General features: G+C 40.9%; 1 protein-coding gene across 1 annotated transcript; it reads right to left on the minus strand.

The window, feature by feature from the left end:
* Positions 1-290: 290 nt before the first annotated feature.
* hsd17b12a (hydroxysteroid (17-beta) dehydrogenase 12a) lies at positions 291-21,205 on the minus strand. The gene is made up of 11 exons (XM_086074377.1): positions 20,855-21,205; positions 6,283-6,329; positions 5,792-5,867; positions 5,338-5,445; positions 4,389-4,453; positions 4,261-4,305; positions 3,966-4,000; positions 2,786-2,867; positions 2,627-2,692; positions 1,385-1,534; positions 291-1,287 (listed from the first exon to the last, which is right to left on the minus strand). Exons 1-11 carry the CDS (start codon positions 21,030-21,032, stop codon positions 1,147-1,149), a joined length of 993 nt encoding a protein of 330 aa, XP_085930503.1. The 5' UTR covers positions 21,033-21,205; the 3' UTR covers positions 291-1,146.
* Between the last annotated feature and the right edge of the window lie 2,887 nt (positions 21,206-24,092).

Here is a 24,092-nt window from a genome sequence, read left to right on the forward strand (position 1 = left end):
CAGGGGCAAAATAGTGACTAGTGCAATAATTACAATACAATGACAGTTGTGATTGACAAGAAGGACAAGAGTTGTCGGGCGGAAACTACGCATTAATATTTCTTATAGTTGCAAAAAGGTCGCGGAGCCTCAAAGCCAAAAGAGACTGTTTTTGTTCATTTTTTGGCACTAGAATTATTGAGTCTCAATTGTATCTTTGGAATGGCAGAAACCTGGAGGAATAAGAATATTCACAGATATGACATACAGTAAAGAGTAAGCAAATGTGAAAGAAAATTTCACGCCAACTGTCAAATGTATACTTTTATTAACAAACGGTAGCAAAAATAAGCTACAATCAGAAGTAAACAGTGCATATTACATATAAAGTGAAAAAATATAAAGCATTTTTAAAAAAAGACTGCTGACACCCGAGAGGCACTCTTGAAAACATTGCATACACCTAACTCGGACCATCACTGCTGAAAAAAAATATCTGTGAAGCAGTCAATGTGAAAGGTTTAACACGGAATAATATTGTCCGTTGCTGTGGAAGCGCACCAAAATGGGACATGTGTGGAAATAAAGGCAACGCGTGTCGTTCCCATGTAATTCCAGCATCAATGACCGCAGAAAGGCACTTCTGTGTAGCTTGTCAATCCAAAATAAAACAAAAACAAAAACTGTGATACATTGGCTTACAACAGCATCCCACCACATGGCGTCGTCATAAATAAAGTGTCACAACACTTCACGTGCATGCGACTAAACGGGCAGCATCATAGGCTTGTCATAAGAAGCACAGATTGCCGAGTATTAAAGCATCAGCTTATGTGTGTGTGTGTGTGTATGGTCTTATACAAATATAAAATAAATAACTTTACATATATGTATCTACACCATATATATATATAACATAAAAAAAAGCCCACCACCATTTTCCACTGCTTACAACAGCAGGGTTTAACAAACTACTATTTAATTCTTTATTTTCTTCCGAGGCAGGAGCAACCAATCGCACGTAACAAGTCATGTCCTTTTTTTGTGAAGGTTCTTCAGCAGCACGCAAACTCACACGCCCAAGTTCCCCCCCCCCCCCAAAAGGGAGACCTTTCGCACTCGCACGCTCACTTAATTAAATACTGCGTCCGGGTGGCGTCGCTGCTCTTAATCGGTCTTCAAGCCGGTTCCGTTCTTAATCTCGCGCAGCTTCCTCCTGTGCAGGTACCCCGTACGCTGGAGGCGGTTCATGCTCGCTCCCAAGAAGATGACGATGCTGATGGGCACCATTTTGGTGGTCACCCAGCCCTGATGGGTGCGAGGGAAATGGAAATAATACAGTTTATGTAAGCGTCAACGTTGCAAGGAATGAATATGAACACGATTTGTACGGCGCGAGTTTCACCATGACGGCGTGTGGGAAGTATCCGTTGGTCTGACTCTGCAGGCCGACGGTGTTGAGCTCGGCGGCCACGTAGCGCTCCGGGGTGGGCTTGTCCAGGGTGGGCTTCCTGATGCGGGTCATCTTGGTGACCACGAAGAAAGGCAGCACGCTCTGCAGGAAGTCAGCGTATGCTCTCAAACGGGTTTTGGAACAGATTTGAGAACAAGTTGCCTACGTTTGGGTTCCGAATAGATTAATTACATATTTTGTGCACCGACAGGTGCGGTTAATATGTTGGGCAAGATTTGATGGAGGTGTGTTGAGGCGAGGGATTGCAGAAGTAAAAGTGCAGTATTGTGTATGAACAGCAGGTGTCACAAGAGTGACAAAAGAAGGTGCTAAAAATAGAACGTTCACATGGAAAGTTTGATAAGATTCCTTGACAACAGAGCAAAAACAAACAACTTCATGCACCATTGAGTCTTCAAAGTTTAACACATAGTTCCCCTGGATTGATTCAGATCACTATTTTAACACCTTATTTTATTTCACTTCATTTGCTGAACTTTGCTTTAATTTTTTTTCCAATCACTATATGACCTTTGTTTTTTTTTACAGTATTTTATTGCCTTGTTTACTTTTACTATACTTTGTTTTACTGCCCGTTTTATTTATGGCATTAAAAAAAAAAAACCTATTTTACCGCTTTTGTTTCACTTTGCAATATTTGCTTTATTTTACTGAATGATAGCGTCTTACGAGGTTTTATTTTACTGTATTTATTTAATTCATGTATTTTACTACCTTTGTTTCATTTGACTGTCCTACTTTGTTTTTTAAATGTATTTCAGTTTCCATTGTTTGGTTTTACCCTATTTTAGTGCCTTACCTTATTTTGATGTTATGCATTTTAATGTCTTTGTCTTAATGTACTTCACTGCATTTGTTTCATTTGACCACTTTTATTTTTACTTTAATCAACGTTATTTCTATTTAATGCACATTATTCCATCTCCTTGTTTAGTTTATATCATTTTACAGCATTTGTTTTATTTTACTGAAATTAATTCCAACCTTACTTTAAATCATGGGACTCGACCCATTTACTTATATTTGCATTTTACTTCATTTTCTCACCTTACATTGTTATATTTAGGTGTGTCCAGGAGGTCAATTCACATGAGCGTGAATCCAAGTCCTGTATGGTTTCGTGTACCAACAATGGGCGTGAGAGAGAGAGAGACAGCGAGCGAGCAGCCTTACCTGGATGATGATGCCCTGACGCCTGTACTCCTCCTGGAGGCCACGGGAGAAGAAATCCACAAAGGCCTGGCGCGGAAGAGGAAAATAAGGAAAATAAAGATGGTGGGAAATTGTAATCATTTCGGCTTCAGATGACTGGGATGAGGACGGCATGCCAACCTTGGTGGCAGAGTAGATGGTGAGCAGAGGGACGGGGTACATGCCGCTGGCCGAGGAGATGTTTAGGATCACGCCTTTGGATCTGAAACGTGAAGATCAAAAGAAATTGCAACCGTTTGTGCAAGCAGAATGATCACATCTCTTTTTCTTTTTTAATCCAGACTGTAAATGGTAACTTCAATAAGTCATTTTGCCACGATTGCCCTCATGCTTGGCTGAGATAACCATCTTATAGTAGCTTTTAGAGCGTTTACTCATTTTTGAGTCGAAGATCACAAATATTATGATGTTACGGTAATAAATACATCAATAAATAATGTATAATTCCGTTTACTTGGCAGAAAAATATATAAATTAGCAGGTAATATGAAAAATCTAAAACATTTTATGGAAAGAAAAAAAATACTCAAATGTGTCATTTGGATGCATTTTTAAAACTAATATAAAATCAAGATTTGCCATTTTGATTTGGGTAAAATTGGCTAAAATTTCAAATGTATGATATTACATTATAATCTATAACATATATAAATTTATATTTATATCAAATTTAAATAAATAAATAAAAGTAGATATATGTGGAAAGTTGTGGTACATTTAACAGCAAACCTATTTAAAAAGTGTGCTCAAGATGAATCCGGTTAATAAAAAATAAAAAAAGCTAAACCTATAATAATAATAACATTTTTATTAAGGCGATTTTTATTTATTTAAGAAAATGTATTCACAGGAGGCAGTTTCAAGTGTTCAAACCTTTTCTCTGAATCTATTTTTGGATCAAATCGCATCAACAATTTCCCAGGGAACCCTTCGTCTGCCCTCTCAAACACACACACACACACACGCACACAGTGCGCGTTGCCATGGCAGCCTGTTGCTGCAGTGATGTAGTCTAAAAGAGAGCTAGAGAGAGAGAGAGAGAGAGAAACGCTCCGGCCTCACACGGCTCCAAAATGTGCCTGCGACGCCATTGGCCGCCGCCGCCGGTCACGTGACGGCATGCTGGACCAATCGTCGCAGGGAGGGCACTTTGTGTGAATTGAAAGCTTGTCAGCGTTTGTGAACAAAAGGAAGGCGAGGAAGCAGCCATGGCGGGGAAAGACTCGCTCATACTTCATATCTAAAAGATTCTTATTTACATTATTATGGTGGTGGTGGTGGGGGGAGGGTGGGTACTCACCTGTCAGCCATTATAGGCAGCACCAAGCGGGTCATCTGTTGGACAACAAACACAAGTTAGTGTGTAAATGCTTATAAAACACATGCAGGAGACTGATGGGGTTAAAGAATTAGAAAACAGAAGAGAGGTAGAGAGTGCGGGGAAGGAGGGAGAGATGCGTGGGTGGGTGTCGGGTGCAGTCCACCGTTGCTTTGGGAACGAGCGAGGCACTGCAGGTATCACCAAAGAAGAAGAAGAAGGAGCAGCAGAGGAGCAACAATTGCATTTACACGGAGGCTGCAGGCTGAAATGTTACCTGGCACACTGAAGTCATGTTGACGTTGATCATGTTGGTGATGAACTGAAACGCACATTTAGCACGTGACATTAAAAAAATGTGCTTTACTAAAACAAAAACGAAATTTAAAAAAAAGTCATACTTACATTGTCCAGATCTGGAATATGGAGGTAGTATTCGGGGTATGAATAGGACACGCCAACATTATTAACTGTTAAACAAACAAACAAAAAAAAGGTGGGGGGGGGGGGTTAAATTTGTGTACCTATAAAAAATTGTCACATGTGAATGTCATACTAAAAGCATCCACAAGGGGGCAGTAGAAGCAAAGGAGAGAAACTATCCAGTCAGCCACACCTCACAACCAGCAACTACTGCATATTTAAAACATGGGTAGAGTTCTTTAAATGTGTGAATAAGTGAAATTGACTCTATAGTAATAAATAATAATAAACCTACAAAAAAAAAGTATTTCATATATTGTGACGTAATACGTTGCTCAACGACTGACTCTACATTTTTATTAGCTGTACATTTTGTTTTGTCTTTTTTTCCTGTAGTACTGTGTGTTTTAACATTCTTGGGGTGGGTCAAACAGGAAAAAAGCGCCTTATTACAAAACAATGGACCAAAAAAATTAATGGGGACCTTTTTCTTTTCTTATCTTTTTTTTTTTTTGTACAAAATGTTATTAAATTGCAAAAATAAATCTAGGCTTTGGTCTTTTCTTTTGCACTTTTCTACATCTAAGTTGTTGTTTTTAAAAGAATGAATTAAAAATATTGAGCAAGCAGTGACACAAAGTGGTTAAAAAGAGGGGCGGAAATGTCTACGTGTACCTTGTTTTTTGTTTGTTTTTGCAAATAAACAACATTGATTTTGAGTCTGGAGGAAAATCTGGGATTTTCAAATAGTCTCTTTTTTTAATCATTAAACAGGTAAGCAAATCACATTGACCCATGAACATTGTTGGTAGTACTGAAGAAAAACATACAGTGAGCCTTCAGTTCATTGATGACAAAACAAACAGTGGTCCAAAATTTAAAACAAACATGGTCCCTTAAAACAATTCAAGTAAGTATTTTATTTGTTTACCGAGGACACCGATCTCCAAGCCTGACAGTCCCGCCTCGATGGACGGGTAAATGTTTGTCTTGCCGAAGTCCACCGCAATGGTCTTCGTCTCCACGCCAAACTGGTCCTCTGTGGCAGAAAGTAAGGACGAATTTAGCTTTTCTGCATTCATCGCTAACATTTGCTTTGTGGGGAAAAAAAAAAATACTTAGCAAGTAGTCAAGACACACACAGAATCGTTGGCATTAGGATCTTTGTGAGAACCCTACTGCAGTGTCACAATTGAACAGCAGAGGGCGCTGCAGACCAACAAAGCAAACTATTATGTCATTGCATGTCCAAAGACTCTTTAAAAAGCAGATGATGGAAGTCCAGGACAATTATTGACGAAACGCCCTAAACGAAACTGAATGACAACACGGCCAGATTATTTCCGAACCCGATACGATGGTGTTGGTCAAAGTTGCACACTTACCAAGTGACCTGGCCACGTCATCCAGCTTATGTTGGGAGCGGCTGATCAACACCATGGCAAAACCTCGACGAGCAAGCTGGAAACAAAAAATGTGTCAGGTTACGATCAATCTTTTAAACACGGAACACACCCTTTGAAAGTGGAGATTTGGGGTAAAAGATGAGAGTTAAATGGTTGAATAATGATTTTAGAAAGAACCATAAAATAGACGGTTGGGGAAACCCCTTGTTCTAACAGTGAGGGTTATGTGCTGGCCCACACAGAATCGATGGAAATCCACAATATACTGTATCTCATGGGTGCGTACTGTGAATTATAATAGTGGTGGAACACTATTGTTTTCATGAGCAGCACAAATATGCACCACAAGCATTAAACCAAAGGTTTAAAAGCCATTATACATATTTTCCCCTTATACAAGAGTGTATATAGATTTGTATTATTTGATTTAAGAAACGATGAGGGGAAAAGAATGCTTTCAAGAGACTCACCTCTTCTGCGTAGGATTTCCCGATTCCATCAGTGGCTCCCGTCACAACTAAACAGGGCGGAGAAGGTAGGTTAGAGGTCAGTTGAGGGTTTGAGGACAATACGTTCACATTGATAGGCATTCTAAGCAAAAAAAAAAAAAAGAAAGTCTGTTAAAAATTGAGGAAGTGTATGAGGTGTGCAATAATATTTGAGGGAGGGTCATCTTTTTATTGAAAAAACCCCCCCCAATAATAATAATAATATTAATAATAATGCCTGTTGCAATTACAGATTTTAATGCACACTTTTATTTTATCATCATTTGTAATGAACATCTCAAAATACATAATATTCATCATTTATTGTCATACTATTTAACATTTTTACTTAATTAGTTCTACCCTTGACTTCTTGATTTTATGCTCCTTTTTCTAACACAATGTAAAATTAGCTCATTTTATAGCAATAGCTGAACTCTTCGTAACCTTGCGGCATAGCATGATGTCTGCAACATGGCCGCCTCGTGCCGGTTGACTGCAACACAGACCAAAAAACAACTTCAGGTTGGACCGCTTGTCATGGCGAGTGAGCGTTGGCTAAGCTCCAACGTGACAGAGATTCCCTGTGACACAATGCCGATGTTTTGCAGATGTTGTCATCACAGGTGGATGGGAGTCACTTTTCAAAGCTTAGCGGGATCGAGGCCGAGGCCGAGGACGAGTGTTAAGTCAACGAAACCTGTAAAGTGTAAAGTACAGCATAGTGTAGAAGCTTTATCGCCTAAATAATTACTGCTCATATTTGGCTAGAAAAAGGTGAATTCACACCTATCCCAAGGCTTGGCCCGCATGTTGCTAGGCAGAATTTTTTTTTGGGGGGGGGGGGGGGGATCCAAGGAGTGTAGACTAAAACTGTTTGTCGCTAACAGTTGACATTTACTGTGAAACAAAAGAGAATTAAACTTTGTGTACGTTAACACCAAAATGCTGCTCTAACCATCTAATTTGATCTAAAGAACATCAACTAGCTTTATGCTAACAACAATGGAGTGTGAAATGCTATAAACAAGTTAACTGAATTTAGCAAGCATTCACCTTCAAGAAGCAAGCTAACATAGCATGTCAGCGAAAAGCGCTAACATTAGCCGAGCAACCAGAAGAGGCTAAAGAGAAAATTAGATATAGTGTTTATAAAACATATATTACATCTGTTGCTAGGCAGAATTCGTGAGGCAAGGTAGATCATCACCAATAACTGACTATTTACTTGTAGAGCGTTCCCTCATATTCCGCTGGAGTAAGGTTCCAAAAAAATACCCGCAATAAATGAAATCCGCGAAGTAATTAGCTTTATGTTTTAAGGCTCTAAAACCCCTCACCGCACAGTTTATACGCTTTTCTAATCGAGGCATTTACATTTTCTCACATTCTCTTGTTTAAACATTCTCAATGTTCAAACCTTCATGAATAAATAAAAAAAAAATAGGTACATTAAAATTGCACTAAAATAATGGCAACCGTGTTATAGTGAGGAAACACTATTTACAGTTACAAATTGACACGCCTTTAAAAGTATTATTACCATTATTACTATTATTTGTAAAATGTTTGTAGGAAAAACAAAAAACAAAAAAAGAACCACCTCACCAATAAATTTACAGACCAACTACTACAGCATTAATTCGACAGCATACAGTGGACCCTTGGAATTTGAATGGCGAAAAGAACTTAGCATAGCCAAAAGGCTAAGAGCGCTAAAATAGCCTGTTAAAAGTAAGAGAAGCATGATAAAGAGGAATTCTACACAGTTAACAATGGCACACTTTCCACACTACTAATGTGACTTTCATTTAACAGCATGGTTGCTTGTTGCTATGCGGAACTCAAGGGACAAAGTCATTTATGCCCCACAACCGGAGAACAGATGTGAGGAGTCAACCAAAATTTGGTCCAAAAAAGGCTAAAGTGTCGATTTCACCAGTATCAGAAAACCATGCATGTCGTTCAGAAAAAAAAAAGGGCCACCTAACAAATAATTAGACCAGTCTTTCTCCAGAAAAGGCCCCGCCCTCAAAAATCGACAGTATACTATTACATCAACGCCATTCGGAACCTGAACGGCTGAATCTGAACTTTCAGATGAGGCTAGTGTGCCATTTCATGTGCTTGGCAATTTGTAATTGTAAATACAGCTAAATTGTCAGCTATAGGCACTCATTTGGACCACTTGGGATTTTCCTGGGGACCAGTGCCCGGCGTTCCAGCTTGTCAAACGCCGCCTTAGAATTGATGAATTTGATGAAGCAAAACAAAACGCTCAAAAATAAAGCTGATGCACACGATCGTGCGCTCAACGCATCTATGATCGGTTGATGAAAGATTAATGGAGGCATAGAGGACATTCTCTGGCAACGAGCGAGAGGAGAGGAGACGAGAGGGAGGGAGCGATGACAAACGAACGAAGAGGAGGAGGAGGAAGAAGAAGAAGAGGGGCTGGCGGGATGCGGAGGGATCCTGGGGGCGTCTAAAAATAGAATTGGAGCGAAGCAGGAGAAGGAGCGTGTGAAGGAGAAATGGAATAGAGAGACAGATGGAGGGAGGAGAGGAAGGCGAGCGAGAGTAGCACAAAGTCAAAAAGTGAAAAAGGCGAGCGGAATTTATTTTTAAATCTGACTCTTTCTTCGTCGTCGTCCCCCCCAAACCAACCCCATCCTCCTCGATGTTAAGAATGAAACCCTCCGACACAAAAAGCCTCAATGGGAGCGGACCGTACCAATGCACACCACAGGGGAAGCAGGAGTCAAATTGTTGAAGAGGAGAACCAAATAAGTGTGTGATTAACAGACTCGTTAGATCTCGAGGCGTCACAATGAATCAAAAACTAATCAATAATTATATAAATTGACTTGATTATTTTGATAAAGTATTCATCCATTTTGTTTTGTTTTTTACACAGCAGCTCATTTGCATTGGATGCCACCGGAAATGTGCACCTGATATTGTGCCTACTACATTCATCCAAAATTGTAAATATGAACACTATAAAAGCAAATTGTAAACATTTCAAAAAGAAAATAGACAACACATGAAGATATTATTATATTATTCTTACGGGACGCCACAAAGTTGCATCTGCATTGAAGCGTCAGTATGTGCTCGAGTGCCTGTCAAGCATGCCAGGTGATCGGGGGCGGGGCGGGAGGCGGGGCGAATTGACTGATGTCACCTTTGGCAGCTCTCAAATTAACGAACTGCAGAGTGACGAATGATGCGACACACAAGGTTTTAAATGCCCCAAAGCGATGATATAAAAGCGCTCGGTTCCGATTCTGTATTAATGACAAATTAGCAAGCACCACAGAAAAAAAGATAACACCGACGGGCGTGGAATTGAATATCACACAAGGTATGTTCAGTCAAAAACTCCCATTTCAAGCTTTTAATGACCACAAAAGCTGAACTGTGTTGAATTCCTTGGACACAGCATTTCTTTTTCTTTTTTTTTGCAACAGCCCCGGAGCTTCACAAGCTTACCCAGGGAAGGTGAACCTTCGGGCAGGCAGCATTCTTGCTTTACCCCCCCGAGCCTCCGCCTGGAGCTTAAAAAGCTTCCCCAGAAAACGTGAACCTTCCTGGGCCTCTTCCTCTGGAGCACGTCGAGCTTACCGAGGGAAGGAACTTTTGACAACTCTGTATACGTTGGCAATGAGAACAAAATACACCCCGTAAATATGCAAAAGGAACAGAGTTGATTACTAAAAAGGGACCTTGGAAAAACAAAATGGGGTGGACACAAACTGTTTCACATGAATGTGAAGCGACTCACCTCCCCAAGCTCGCATTTACACTCGTGGCTAACTTCACTTGTGTTGGCAGCTTAATTCCACGTGTGTGCAGCATAACAGCTTAATGCCCCTTCACCGTGTTTGCTTTTAACTCTGGACTCCGCTAATCGAGGAAAGTCTTTTAAATTTGACTTCAGCGCTAACATTTCACTCTCGTACAACAACCAAGCTCGTCCTCGTGTCACTTAAAACTATTTGCTATAAAACGTTGAAATGCATTTACACCATTCACAAAACCATTTCTTGCCGGGTGCTGCTGAGGTTCCGCAGGGAGCTCCAGCACCCGTTCGCAAGCCCTCACCCCTCCTTTCACGCACATCTCCATATCCTTGTGCTGTACTTATGAATGACAACACTCCTCCCACCTATTATATAATAGCACCCATTCTCTCAATAACCGTTGCATGTGTGCGTGCGCGTGTATTGCCAGTAGCGTGTGTGTGTGTGTGCGTGCGTGAATGTAAGCGGGCTCTGGTACACAGATTCTTTACTCATTATGGAGACATTGTTTTCATTGAAAATATATATAACCAAGCATGATACGCATAATATGAACAACAAATACGACAGACTTGGCTACATCATTAGAAACGGCATCGTCGACACTGAACATCTCGGACCAGATCTCATTCGATTTTGCAGCTGAGCTCCGACTTCTCACATTCGCATCACGCTTATCAACCTTTCTCTCGTCAGACCGCGGCGAGAGTGGCCTGACGGGGGCGCTTTTACACCGCGAACGACGTCTTGGTGCTGCGCGTCACGTCCAGAGGTATTGACATCCCCCAGCCTTTTGTCTCCCCCCCTCCCTGCTCCGCCCTCCATCCTCCCTCCCTCCCTGGGCTGAGGAGCGGCCGCTGCCAGCTCGCTACGGCGCGGCTCTAAAAAAAGCAGCAGGAGGAGTAAAAATAGCAGCGACTGCCTCGTCTGGGAGCTAAACCCCCACCGGCCCGACCGCCCGCCCCCAACATCTACCCATCGCCTCCCGCCTTCCATGCTTGCCTGCCGCATGCACCTGAATACCAAGCAAGATCACCAGCGTCACCGTCAGCATCATCGCCACGACAACCGGGGCTGCAGCATCCACGCTGCATGCTGGGAAACACCACGCGTGCACACGCTTGGAATCATGATGGCAAATGGGGAGAAATTCAACTAAATATAGATAAGGGTTGTCTGCTACGGTGTAATATTGATAAGATGTCACCAAATGTCGATAATGTGTCTTAGCGGTGCATTAGAGATACTTTTTTGAACAAGCATAGTGATAGCCAATAGGTGGGAAAAAAATGACAAATACAATGTGAAAACATTCAAACTTACCAAAACACCCAAAAATTGCAAACATGTGTTATATTTTTGCATGTGGCTTTAAGAGGCGGGGCCTGATGGGATGACGCAATTGTCTGGGTGCGAACTGTGGACGACATCAGCTTCTGCGTGATTATGTTCATTGTGTTTTCCTGCTCTTCCGGTATGTAATAAATGACAACAACAACAAAAAAGTTCATTGACAACAAAAAAAAAAGTTCATTGGTGACTTGACATGGGTGGCTCTCCTTTCCCACATGTGAGGGCATCACAGTAAGCATAGGGAAACCAAAAAGATTGATTAAAAAAAATTGCGCAAATGATGACTCGCAAAATAGAGGGGGGGGGGGGGGCACTGTAGATCAGGGGTCGACAATCATTTTGTAATTGGATACATTTTTCTCATACTCCAATTTTTGGGGTGCTAATTTTCTCATCGTTGAAACAACCGCTAGCTTGTCTCCAACAATTTGGTCATGCACTACAATACTGACATTTAAACTATACGCATGTATTTAAAAAAAAAAAAATTAAAATTATATATATATATATGGCAATGGCAATTGTCAATTACAACAACAACAACAAAAAATACATTAATTGCTACTGTGAAAACAGACTGGGTTTGTCTCAGCCAACGTAAGGGTCAGTGAAGGCAACATATACAGAGACTGGCAATACTGTATAAGCAAACTAGGTACAGTATGTCTTTTTTTTTTAAATGTTCATGTAAGAAATAATAATATGTTTCCTATACCATCAATGCGTCACATGTTCATAAATGTCCAAAAAGTTTGACATTAAAAGGGTTGCAGTCACTGTCTTAAAGACACAGTAGTAAAAATAAGCGTCCGGCAAATCCTCAATTAAGATTCTCAGTGAGGAGAGACTGCGGTCCTCGTATGCCCTGCACTTGTTATGTAATCTGTCGCACCCCAAACTCGCCTATCAACGAGCAGAGGCCTCCTACGTTACACTGAGGAAGGGAGGGATGCAGCACAAGATGGAAACACACGCACACAGATGTGTATATTTCTTTAAATAGCAAGGGAGAAAGTCACATGGGTAATATAAAAGTCGACAAAAATAAAGCTCGATAGGGAAGGAGGGACGCTTGAGGACTTGTACTTCAAAGCCAACCAAGATAGAGTCAGCGTCTAAATTTGGATCCGCAGAAAAAAAAAATAGCTTAAAAAAAATGTTGGAATGTTGATTAAGCATAAACTGGTGGAGCCAAAAGACAATTAACGTGACATATATTTGGCTCGCAAACACCGAAAAAAGGACACTATGCGCTCATGGAGCCCAAGCAAACCTGAGGGCGTGTTAGACTGGAATTCACAAACAGTCACCACGGCAACAACGTTTGTTGTCGTTGATGGTTTTATTACAGTACAAGAACATTACTGTCGTCAAAACCGCCAAAACGACACCGGGTTCATAAGCTAACCATGTAGATGTGAAAAAGATGAATCGATTATCAAATAATATGATGACAATATTTGATTTTAATAATACAGTCGTTTAGAGCCATTGTTTAAATTAAAATACTATAATCAATTCTAAAAAAATATATAGATTTTAGGGATACTTGACTCATTTAGCCATTTTTAGTAGTAAAAAGATAACATTTTGTCTATGATTAATGTGATAACTTCATTTTTTTTATCTACAATAAATACCTTTAAAAACAAATTTTGCCACTTGTCATCAACAAAAAATGACATCACGCCTGCTCAGGAAGCAGGTAACAACCAATCACGGTTCAGTTTGCTAATGTCACATGACCAACACCAGAAAACAGGTGAGCCGTGATTGGCCGTTTCCTGAGCACCTGTGATGTCATTTTCAGTCAACAGCAAGTGGAAAAATGTGTATTTAATTGTACATGGAAAATAATGAAGTTATCAAATTTATTAAAATCTAGACAAAACTTTTTACTGCTGAAAACGGCTAATTAATAAAGTATCACTTTAACTGTTTGACAGAAACAAGCTCCTCCCATTGGAAAACTGACACTTTTTAAGAACTGTTTTTAAAAGGTTTGCATTTTTAGTAGCGATAGACCGATATGTTTTCAGGGCCGATACCAATGTCGATTATTGGTTGTCAAGGAGGCCGATAACCGAAATTTGGAGCTGACCTTAATTTTCAGTCAAAAAAAAGGGGGGGGGGTGTTTTGGCATCATTTTTTTTTTAACAAATGCCAATCTTGACTTTATTGTAAAGACTTAAAGCATGTTTATTGAACAATTTTTTAGACTTTTCAAAATGTAAAAGTTCTTTGTTTTTTATTTTAGACAAAATCCTTTTACATTTCTAAAAAAAAATGTTCAGTGAGCTCCTAAGGTTAAAAAGTTAAATGGAAACTTAAACAATACCATCATTTTCGACAGCAAATGTTTTCCTTGCTGAAATCGTAAACTTTCACGGAAGGTTCCCAGGGTCAGCAATAGGCTCTCTCTTCACAAGGATCTTCACTGAATATTTAAATAAATGGTTCACTGACATTAAAATGGTTTTAGATTTACCTTTTTATTGGATTTCCAGATTTATTTATTTATTTATTTTTAAAGGTTACCAATACTCATCAAAATGCCCAACATGGGTCTATCCCCATTTTCCAGGCTCCAAAAACATCATCAAGTCAACTAAAATCCAGTTTGTGTTGTGTAAACGCCACTTGGATACATATTTAAGCCACGCCTTTGTGTCTTTACTCGACGTTGACTCTGGTATTAGTCCCAAATACTTTTGGCGCATCACAAAAGGAAAGAAGTAAAAGAGCAGCGAACCAGAAAAGCGAATGAGAAGATACTGTAGCTGCACGACTCGACAGTCTTGCCATCCTACTCGGCGCGTGTTGCTGAGGAGGTTGAAAGGGAAGCTACAGCATAAGGTTGTTGTTTTTTTTGTTTTTTTTACCCAGCATACCCGGCTGTGGCACGTGTCGCTGAGCGTGTTCAGCACATGAACAGCGGCGTTCTCGCCCTCCACCCACACACACATACACACACAACTGGGGGAAACACGTTCACGAGGATTAAAAAGGCATTCACGTACCTCGCACGCGCGCGCGCGCAAACACACACCATTCACATATATGCACATTCGCCTTCAAGTATATGAATGCAGCCTGGCTACATGCCTCTTATATAATGCTCCCGTTTTCTCAATAAAGTTACAAGATTTGCTTATGATGGAGTTTTACACGCGCGAACATGCAGCAGAACACACACTGGCCTTATATAACACATTGTAAAGAAGCATCATGGCAACGAGTAATATTTGGCGACAACATTTTGAAGTAAATCCTAGTTAAGATTGGGGGGTGGGGGGGCGGACTAAACATCCACATGTACAAACATCTTTTACATGCATACAATGAGAGCTGTTGGGAGTGCGTGTGCAGGAGAAAGTGAATGGGGAAAGCCGCCTTGACTCACACTGCCTGCATAAGATGAATCCTGCCACTAGGAGGCGCCTGCTCTACAAAAAGGGGAAGACCAGGGAAAATCCCTGCTGGTCAATGCAGTGCTGCTGAGTGGAGTCAATCACGTTGGTTGGCATCCTTAATGATTCGTAATTACTTCTTCTTCTTTTTTTTAAAGCACTTGTACTGCATATTGTAACGAACCATTGTGTATTTTATTGTAATGTATTGCCGTTGACGACTTGCGGTAAAGCTTTCATCTGAGCGTTTATAAACGCAACACTGCGTGTGCGCGACTCGCGAGTGGAGAGAGAGAAATAAAGAGAAAGAGCAAGAGAGAGAGAAAGAGCAAGAGAGAGAGAGAGACCTCCGTGAGGGAGCGCGTTCGATGTCAACACGTTCAGTGGCATACAAAAACTGTTTCGGTTATTAATAAACGCCAGTTTGCTGACTAAAGCCTCAGAATCCTTAATAGACCTTAAAAATATGTTAGCGTACCAAACAGAACATCACGTTACACGCACGGTGCTAACGCTAGCTTCCAGACATCACTCCACTATGGCAGAAATGCTATTAGGCATCAGCCACAACATGCTTCCTTTTTAAATGCTGCTTTATCACTGTCGTGGTGCCGTAAAAATATAAGGGAGGGTTACTTCGTATTTTGGGTGAAATGCGAAATTCTGTTGTTAACACGGGTTAGCCATGACACTCCACTACCCACAATGCATTTGTTGCCATCGTGGATGACCCGGATGATCATTACTGCGCAAGTGCGTCAGACATGGATGGCATCCAACCCCGGGAGAAATGCGAGACGAGGCAGTTTTTGATAGAAAAACAGCGCCAAATAAATAAATACATAAATAAACGACTCGTTGACTATTAATATTAATTGTCGACGTCGTGGTGACTAGTGGACTAATCTTGGCAGTTGCAACAAACTTTTTCAACCAGTTTTAAACTGATTTGTGAATAATGATTAAACGTAGCTATATAATGCTAAACAGATAGAAATATACTTTTTTCAGATGAAAGAAGAAAATCTCATCTTTCTTTAGGTGGGTTCCATGTATTTTATAGCAATAGATCACAATATTCTGTGGGCCTTGCAAAATCAGTCCAAATCCAGTAAAACAGCCGGGAGCGAAGGGGGTTGCTTCAGTGAAAATGGCTGCGAGAGAATGAGTTAATGACACCTCAGTTGGAGTTTCATGTCAAACTAAACACAACAAAAAGAATGACACACTTTGTATACAAATGTGACATGGCACGAAATACAATAACTTGAGGTCCTAAAATAGCCCAGTAAGTCTCAAGACTTGTATAAATGAAGACAAAATAAACATGATGAAGAGATAAGGGAGATGCTTATTCACGGTTTGAATGTGTGCAAAGATGCAAAGCGTCAAAGGCGTGGATGTAGCGGAATGAAAACGTAAGAGAATTGAATTTCACATATTTACTTTGTACTTTACAAAAAGAATAGTGAGTTCAAGAAGAAAGTGTTCTACATGCAGGGATGAGGCATGAGAATATGATGATTGTTTTGAGTACCAGTAGTGGAATGAATACTAAGTTCTGAAGTCAACGAATAATCATTTTATTAATCCCGATTTCAATCAAATAATCTTGATTATTATTATTACAGTATTGTGTGTATGTGATATATATATATATATATATATATATATATATATATATTAAATTAAATTGGATTACATTTTTATTGCCCAACCTGAACTTGTGCAACAGTATATTTCAATAATAAACATGTGGGCTTTCCTTAAAAAGTCCGATTTAATCATAACGGGCTGAGCACGTGCTGACAAACCAGTTGGACCGGCAAGCCGCCACCTGTCGTAAGACTACGAGAAGAGCACACGCGGAATGCAGCTTGTGACACGGTTTAGAAGCAAATTACATGGATAGGGTTCAAGGTGAATGTGAAGAGCAGCAGGTGAGGATGCGGTTTTCACAGCCACATTCGCACCGAGAGCAGCATGACCCTGTAATCGAGTCGTTTTGGGAGGGGAAGCATGCTTTTGTTTTTGTTTAGTTTTTTTGGTATCTGTCATTTAGCTTGCACTGTAATTGATGAGTAATTTTGATGTGTCAATTTGCTTTATTCAAACCTGCAATTAAGAGGTTTTTGTGCTGTAAATTTATTCTCGTCATTACCAGGTAGGAAAATAATTACCACCAAAAAGTGAGCGAGGGAAGGAAAAAAAGGACTGCAGTGGAGCGTTTTTAGGGTTAAAGTGAAATGCAATCATTACAGAGTGGGAACAATCATTTTAACAGTGCACTGTAATTGAGTATTTTAAGGTAATTTAGCATTTCAAGACGTTCAAATCTGAATTTTTACTCGAATTGGCTTTGTTTCAAATATGGTACCCTTTAAATCCAATCATTAATGAGTGGGGGGAAATGTGATTGAGTACTGTAATTAGGGGGCAATTTTACCTTTTCGATACATTAAAATCGGAATTTTTAGATTTATTCAGTATGGATTGGTACATTTCAAGGGTTCTCCCTTTCAAATCCAATCATTAGAGCTTTCAAACACGAATCGGGGTACTTCAACTAAGACAGTGTTAAGATCTGCAATTATACTTTCACTTTGAACAACCCAGCCCACCAGCTGATCCCTGCAAAAAGTACAAAAGTCTCAACTATTCAAACTTAAATAGTCCTAATGTGGACTTTTTCCACGGAAGGCGCCCCGCAGGTTGAGATGACCCACAACGACAAATAACGCCATTCACCACATCAACAGGCCCGACCGGCGCATCTGGTCCGACCAGCTGAGGCGAAAGCGCTCGTTGCAGCAAGTAAAGGTTTCTCAAATGCACGTCTCGTCTGGGCCTTAACTGCCAGCCGTGCTCACTACGCTGCATTCAACCGGTTTCTGGGAGTGGTGTTAGTAAAAGGGTCAAGTTCACCCCCCCCCCCCCCAAAAAAAAGAAGAGGATACGGGTAACGACCACGGCCATGAACAATAGGGCAAATCCCATTTAGATCGGGTTTTCCCACTTGCAGCTCAAGAATGATTGATCAGCATTTTCCCCCACATTACGTACACCGAGCGAGAGATGGGGGGGGGGGGGGGGGGTCACTCGAGGCAGCCGTTCCAGTAAATGAATCCAGTCAATTACAATGTGAACGCAAACTGATCAGGAAAAAGGACTTTTTGGGTTCACATTGCACATTAGTTTGAAACAGGATCCCATTTTGGTACACTTTTCTCATTTAATAGAACGTCAACACAATCTAAGTGACACTTGGATGAAACCAAATGGAGATCACCTCTGTGCAATGTGAACACAAACGGGATCAGAGAAGGCGATCCGGGTCAAAGTTTAAATGGGATCTCAATGGGAGTCCTTTTGACTTGGTTCACGGTAAACAAGGTCAAATTCATCTCTTAAAATAACAACGAAAATAAATAACTTTTGGGGTTGTATTACCAGTTGACTTGACAAAAAGAACCAGTAGTGGTTCTGGTCCGCTTTCTTATTCAGTACAAGGCAAAACAAATCGAAATGACAACGCGATAAAACCACATTGAGGTAACCTGCGGCAATGGTATCAGTTATGTGCATGGTAAGCACAAAATGGACCCGAAAGGGACCTGGGTCCAAATATAAATGGAATCGCAATGCGAACGAAAACTGAACAGAGCCTCATTTTGGGTTGGTTCAAGGTCTGTGAACAACTTTCCAACTATGATTTGAATTGACTCAAGTTCATTTGAAAAACCCGATCCAGTTCCGGTTTAATTTGATTACAATGCTTTTTGGCTCGCTGTGAACAATTAACTTTTATCAATTTCCTCTTTAAAAAAACAAAAACATTAGTTAACGATTTTTTTCCCTAGGAGTATGAAAAGCTAGAATTTTTTTATTGTACATTTAGAACAGATATGACATTTGTGATTAATCGTGAGTAACTAGTGAAGTCACGCGATTAATTACAATTTAAATTGTCATCACCTGACGCCCCAAATTTTTAATAATCTTTTCTTTTATTCATTCACTGCCAATGACGGCTATAAATGTCAAAAATTAATGTGAACTATTTCTATTAGTTTAAAAATTGTTTCCACTTTTGTTAACAAGAGTATGAAAACCTAAAATTAGTTTTCATTGCATATTTAAAACAGATATCAAATTTGCGATTAATTGTGAGTTAACTAGTGAAGTCATACAATTAATTACAATTAAAAAATTTAATTGCCTGTCGCCCCTAATTTTAATAATCTTTTTTTTTTTATGAATTTATGGCAGTGAATGAGTTCAAAAAGAATCCGGTTCTTGTGCTATTCTGGTCGACTTTCCTAATTAAATACAACGTCAATAAAAGGCAACGTGAATTTGGGTGACACTTCTGAAGCAAAACCAAAGTGAGATCACATCCGGCAGTTTAAAGGATGTGCAGTGTAAATACAAAAGGGGCATCATCAACCTAAATTGGATCAGAAAGCGACCTGGATCTAGATTTGAATGACAATATGAATACCAACTGAACTGAATCCCTTATTTTCATGTAAACAGGTTCATTTTCTTAATGAATAACAAAAGAAAGAGGAAGAGGTTAGGGGTGGAACTTTGCCCACATCACAAACTATTTGAAACAGGATTCAGTTCTGGTCCATAATGTCAATACAATGTATTGTTAAGCAAATATGGTTGACACTTCTGAAGCAAAAGCATACCAAGATCACTTCTAGCAAAAGTCTCAACTTAGGATGAGCAATGTGAACGCAACGTGGTACCATCAACCTAAACTAGATCAGAAAAAGACCCATGCCTCGATACCAATGTGAACGTAAACTGAAGTGAATCCAGTTGTGTGTTGCTTCACTGTAAACAAGGTTGGTTACAGAGGAGGGGGACAGTTTCAGAATCCAGGTCTGGCTCCAGTCCACTTTCCCTAATTGATGTAAAGTGACCAATTATAGTTTTGTGTTCACATTGGACAAGTGAACCAAATTGAGACCAAATGTGGCATGAAACTGCCGACTCATCACGTTGAATTCATTTGGCTTCATATACAGTGATCAATCACAGAACTATTAAAAGGTTACACAATTGTTCGCAAATTGTTTCCATTGTGCATAGTTTAGAGAGACGCATCAAAAAGATTCAAAGGTATGATGTCATAAAATTCCTAGTCAATGAATGAGATGTGTTCAAGTGCCATTGGAGTTCTGAATGCACGACAAGGACGGACGCAAAGGGTGGTGTGCGATCACTGTTCCTATATGGTCAACGGATGACTAAGCGGTGGACGGGTGCATGACTCATCGATGTGCACCGGTATGTGTGTGCGCGCAACATCAGTGGCATAGAAGGGGAGGGGGTACAAAAAAATAAAAAGAGCATTAGTCATCCCTGAAGGCACCATTCATCAATGCACCTTCATTTTAAGCATATTAGATGAGGATTTCGTGCCTAAAAAGGAGGGTGGGTGTGTAGGGGCGGTGGGGTGCTACTGGCACACTGCGCAGTATTTTCATCCATGCAGAAGTGGGTCAAACCCTGGCAGGGGAGAATCCAGCGAGACCATATTTGCAAAAATAACAGCAGACATGCGTACATTTTCATCTAACGGTCAAACTATCCTGTCATATAGAAGATCTATATTTTAAGGCATACAAATGTAGGTCAGCTATTCAAAAAGAGGAGCATGTGGCTTGTGAGGAGTTAATGAGGCTCAAAAGTGCGCTAAAGGAGAGGGGGGCTGAAAGTGGGGCACCCAAAATGTAGGTGAAAACCCACTCGCACAAAATTGAACCACATGCTGTCATCTTGCCAAGCAATCAACTGCTTACCTGCCGGTTATGCAACCACCGCAACAACCTTGATTGAGCTCACAAAAACTACCCACCGCCACCTTTCAGAACATAATAATGCGCCAAAAGTGAAGTTTAGGCACACCTGGCTTCACTTCAAGTGGTGTGTTATGGTGAAGTAAGGAAAGGGTAGGAAGGGGCACTCACCTGCCCACTTGCCCAGTCGGGGTGAGAGCAGCTGCCCGTTGCCCAGTACCCACACCCTGAAGCCGGAGAAAAGCCGGTAGAGGATCCAAACAAGCAGCGAGGCCACCGTGAAAGCGCCGACCCAGAAGAGAGGCGTCTCGGCCCCGCGAAGCATGTCCTGAACGTCGGTCCACGTCATGGCGGCGGTAGTGTTAGTAGCAGTTGGTGTTCGGTCCAAAAGTGTGTGCGCGCGAGTTGCCGAGTGAGTGAGACCTCAATTGTAAGGCGCTAATTTCCACGGCAGGACGTGAGAGAGTGGCTTTATAAGGAGGTTCTAGCATCACGCTCCTGCACTTCCTCCCCCCTCAACATTTGCCGAGCCTGATTTGACAACGCCCCGCCTACCTCGGCTTCTATTAGCCACGCACACCGCCATTCAAGCCCATGCCCGCCTACCATTGGCTTGCGCTCCATGAGGGAGGCGTAGCTAAAGGAGTCTGGGGAGCGTCGCCATTGGCTGACGGCCCGAACAGGTTTGTCGGTTTCAGGGTTCGTTACGAAACCCCCGCTGGAGTGCCCACGCCGCTTTATGAATGAAAGGCGAATCTTATTGGTCGGAAGCGCGCGCCTCGGTCCCCCCCCTCCCTCCACGGAGGGCGCCGATTAGCCGCGCGACACGCTGGTCAGTGACGTCATTGCATGACGACTCAGACAAGAGTCACTCACGCGGTTATTTCAGGTATCCGGTCGTCGTCTACATGGAAACCGGAACATACCTGCTGCACTCATGTCTGTCTGTCCATTCCTCATCCTGCCATCAATTCATCATCCATGATCCATCGATTCCATTCATCCACCTATCTACCTATCATTCATCATCAATCTATCCAGTCATCATTCATCCATCCATCCGTCCGTCCGTCCGTCCGTCCGTCCGTCCATTCATCATCCAACCATCCATCTATGTACATCCATCTATCATCCATTTTACAACATCCATCCATTCATCATCCATCCATCTATCCACATCCATCAACCCATTCATCATCCATCCATCCAACCATCCATCCATCCGTCAGCAGGCATTGAAAACAAATCCAAACTATACAGTCATCGTGGCAAAAGTCCCTCTCGCAGTTACTTGTTAGGCGGAAAGAACTACAACCCCCAGCAACGCTTTTTGCAGGCTGCTCCCATTCTCGCGAGACTTCCCCTCTCCCTCCTATAGTCACCACCATGACTTGTCCGAGTACGTTTCTAGAAGGGGACAATGTTACATAAACAAAAACACACGGACAACACACTTGTCCATAAACATCGCTTTATTTTTTACATAATTTTACTGTACATACACGTCGTGCGTGCACGTGTTCGCATCTTCTATACCTTTTCCTCTCCACCATCACTCACCCACAAACACACACACACACAAGTGCAGTCGCCATACTCTTGCTCCCCGCACGCACATACACACGCGCACGCGTAAAAACTAAACGTCAAATGCGCACGAAATAAGCCATGACGACGTCACGCGAAGTCTGCCGCGTAGTCTGCGAGCGTGCAAGACTACAAAAATGTTCGTGCACGGCCGGCGTGCGCGCGCGTCGGCTCGCAATTCGCGTCGCAAGTGCGAGCCGATACACACGCGCACGCGCGCACACACACACGCTGGATAAAGTTCAAAATCACATGATATATTTCACACGTGACGTCGCCTTTAACGTTGCAACTTTTGTGCACAATGTGCAGTACATGTGAAAATAGGACACGCACGTCATACACACACGTTGGAGACAAAGAAGTATTTCGTTTTTTGTTTTTTTTAGGAGTCCCCCTTGACACGAAGTCCGTCCTGAAAGCTGTAAACAGAAAAAAAAAAAGTTTAATACTTGGAAAACGTATGCTAACTATACTACTAACTACCACTACTTTTAATGACTTTTAAAGCATTTTATGTTATAAACATCATGATTTGTTTTCTTAACTCAAAGTTCTGCTTTCTCTTTTATCTTGCTCACACTCATACACACACTCATTGAGTTGCATGGTTGCTGTTTTTCTGCCCCCATCTCTTAAAACACACACAGAACTACACTCACAGGTCACTTGATTAGGTACACCTACACACCCTGGTGGACCACACTGAGAGGTTTTTGTAATACTTGGGACAAAATATTAAAAACAGCTCTCTGTGTGACACACACACACAACCTTAATCAGACAACTAAACTTCTCTCAAATTTAGGTTTTAAGCTTTACACACATGCACAAAAAATATACCATAACATTTATTTATGGAGTATGTCACATTTTGTATTTATCTGTGTGTGTGCATATACATAGGCACATACACCAACTTAAAGTAAGACATTTAATGTTGTGACACTTTTTAACCACTTTTTTTTTAAATAAAGGGAACATAAAAAGAAAAACATATAATGAATGCAAAAACAATAGTTATTTACGTTTTGAACACAATCTTTGTCTTTGTATTTAAAAAAAAAACGTTGTTTCTCTTGCTTTCCCATTTCAGCACCACCGAAGTGGACAGCGACACATACACACACAGCAAATGGGAGCGTGTCTTCCTCCCCATCATCATCATCATCATCATCATCATATTTTAACCCAATCACGTCATCCTGGTAATATTTCCGTGACAAGGAATAAGACGAAAGTGGGCAAAGTGACGGCAAAGATGCACACTCCTCAGAACAACAATAGAATGTGTCATAACATACCTCCTCTGGCTATATGATGGATGTCTGTACATCTGAACACACACACACACACACACACACACACGCACACAAAGAAAGAGAGAGAGGTGAGAAATGTCTAAATTGTTGCTAAAAAAAATGCAATTTTTAGCCATACTTGTTTGCGAGGTTGTACTTTACACACATATGAATAAATATATATATATATATATATATATATATATATATATATATATATATATATGTGTGTGTGTGTGTGTGTGTGTGGGGGGAGGGGTGTGTGTGTGTGTGTGTTTTTTTAACTTGAGCCCAAAAACTCACGTTCTCCCTGGAACGTACAGCAAACAAGGTGTTTAAGCTTATCATTATAAATTACACATTATGCTGTACACGAATATATTAAAGTGACTGGAACACGCGTACACATTCATGGTGATTAATAATACCAATGAATTTAACACATCAACGCTGAGAAGTTAAAAGTATTTTCACATGCATCTCAATTGACACAAGAAAATGCACAGCTAAATTAAACAAGA

The sequence above is a fragment of the Leptonotus elevatus genome, chromosome 4 (assembly GCF_054856555.1).
Source record: "Leptonotus elevatus isolate MCC_2025b chromosome 4, RoL_Lele_1.0, whole genome shotgun sequence".
Classification (NCBI taxonomy): Eukaryota; Metazoa; Chordata; class Actinopteri; order Syngnathiformes; family Syngnathidae; genus Leptonotus; species Leptonotus elevatus.

Coding starts and splice junctions, on each gene's coding strand:
- hsd17b12a (XM_086074377.1), bottom strand. CDS start 21,032: ATGACGTGGACCGACGTTCAGGACATGCTTCGCGGGGCCGAGACGCCT. Junction 6,330..20,854: donor CCGACTGGGCAAGTGGGCAG/GTGAGTGCCCCT, acceptor CGCCCTGTTTAG/TTGTGACGGGAGCCACTGAT. Junction 1,535..2,626: donor GTCAGGGCATCATCATCCAG/GTAAGGCTGCTC, acceptor GACTTCCTGCAG/AGCGTGCTGCCTTTCTTCGT.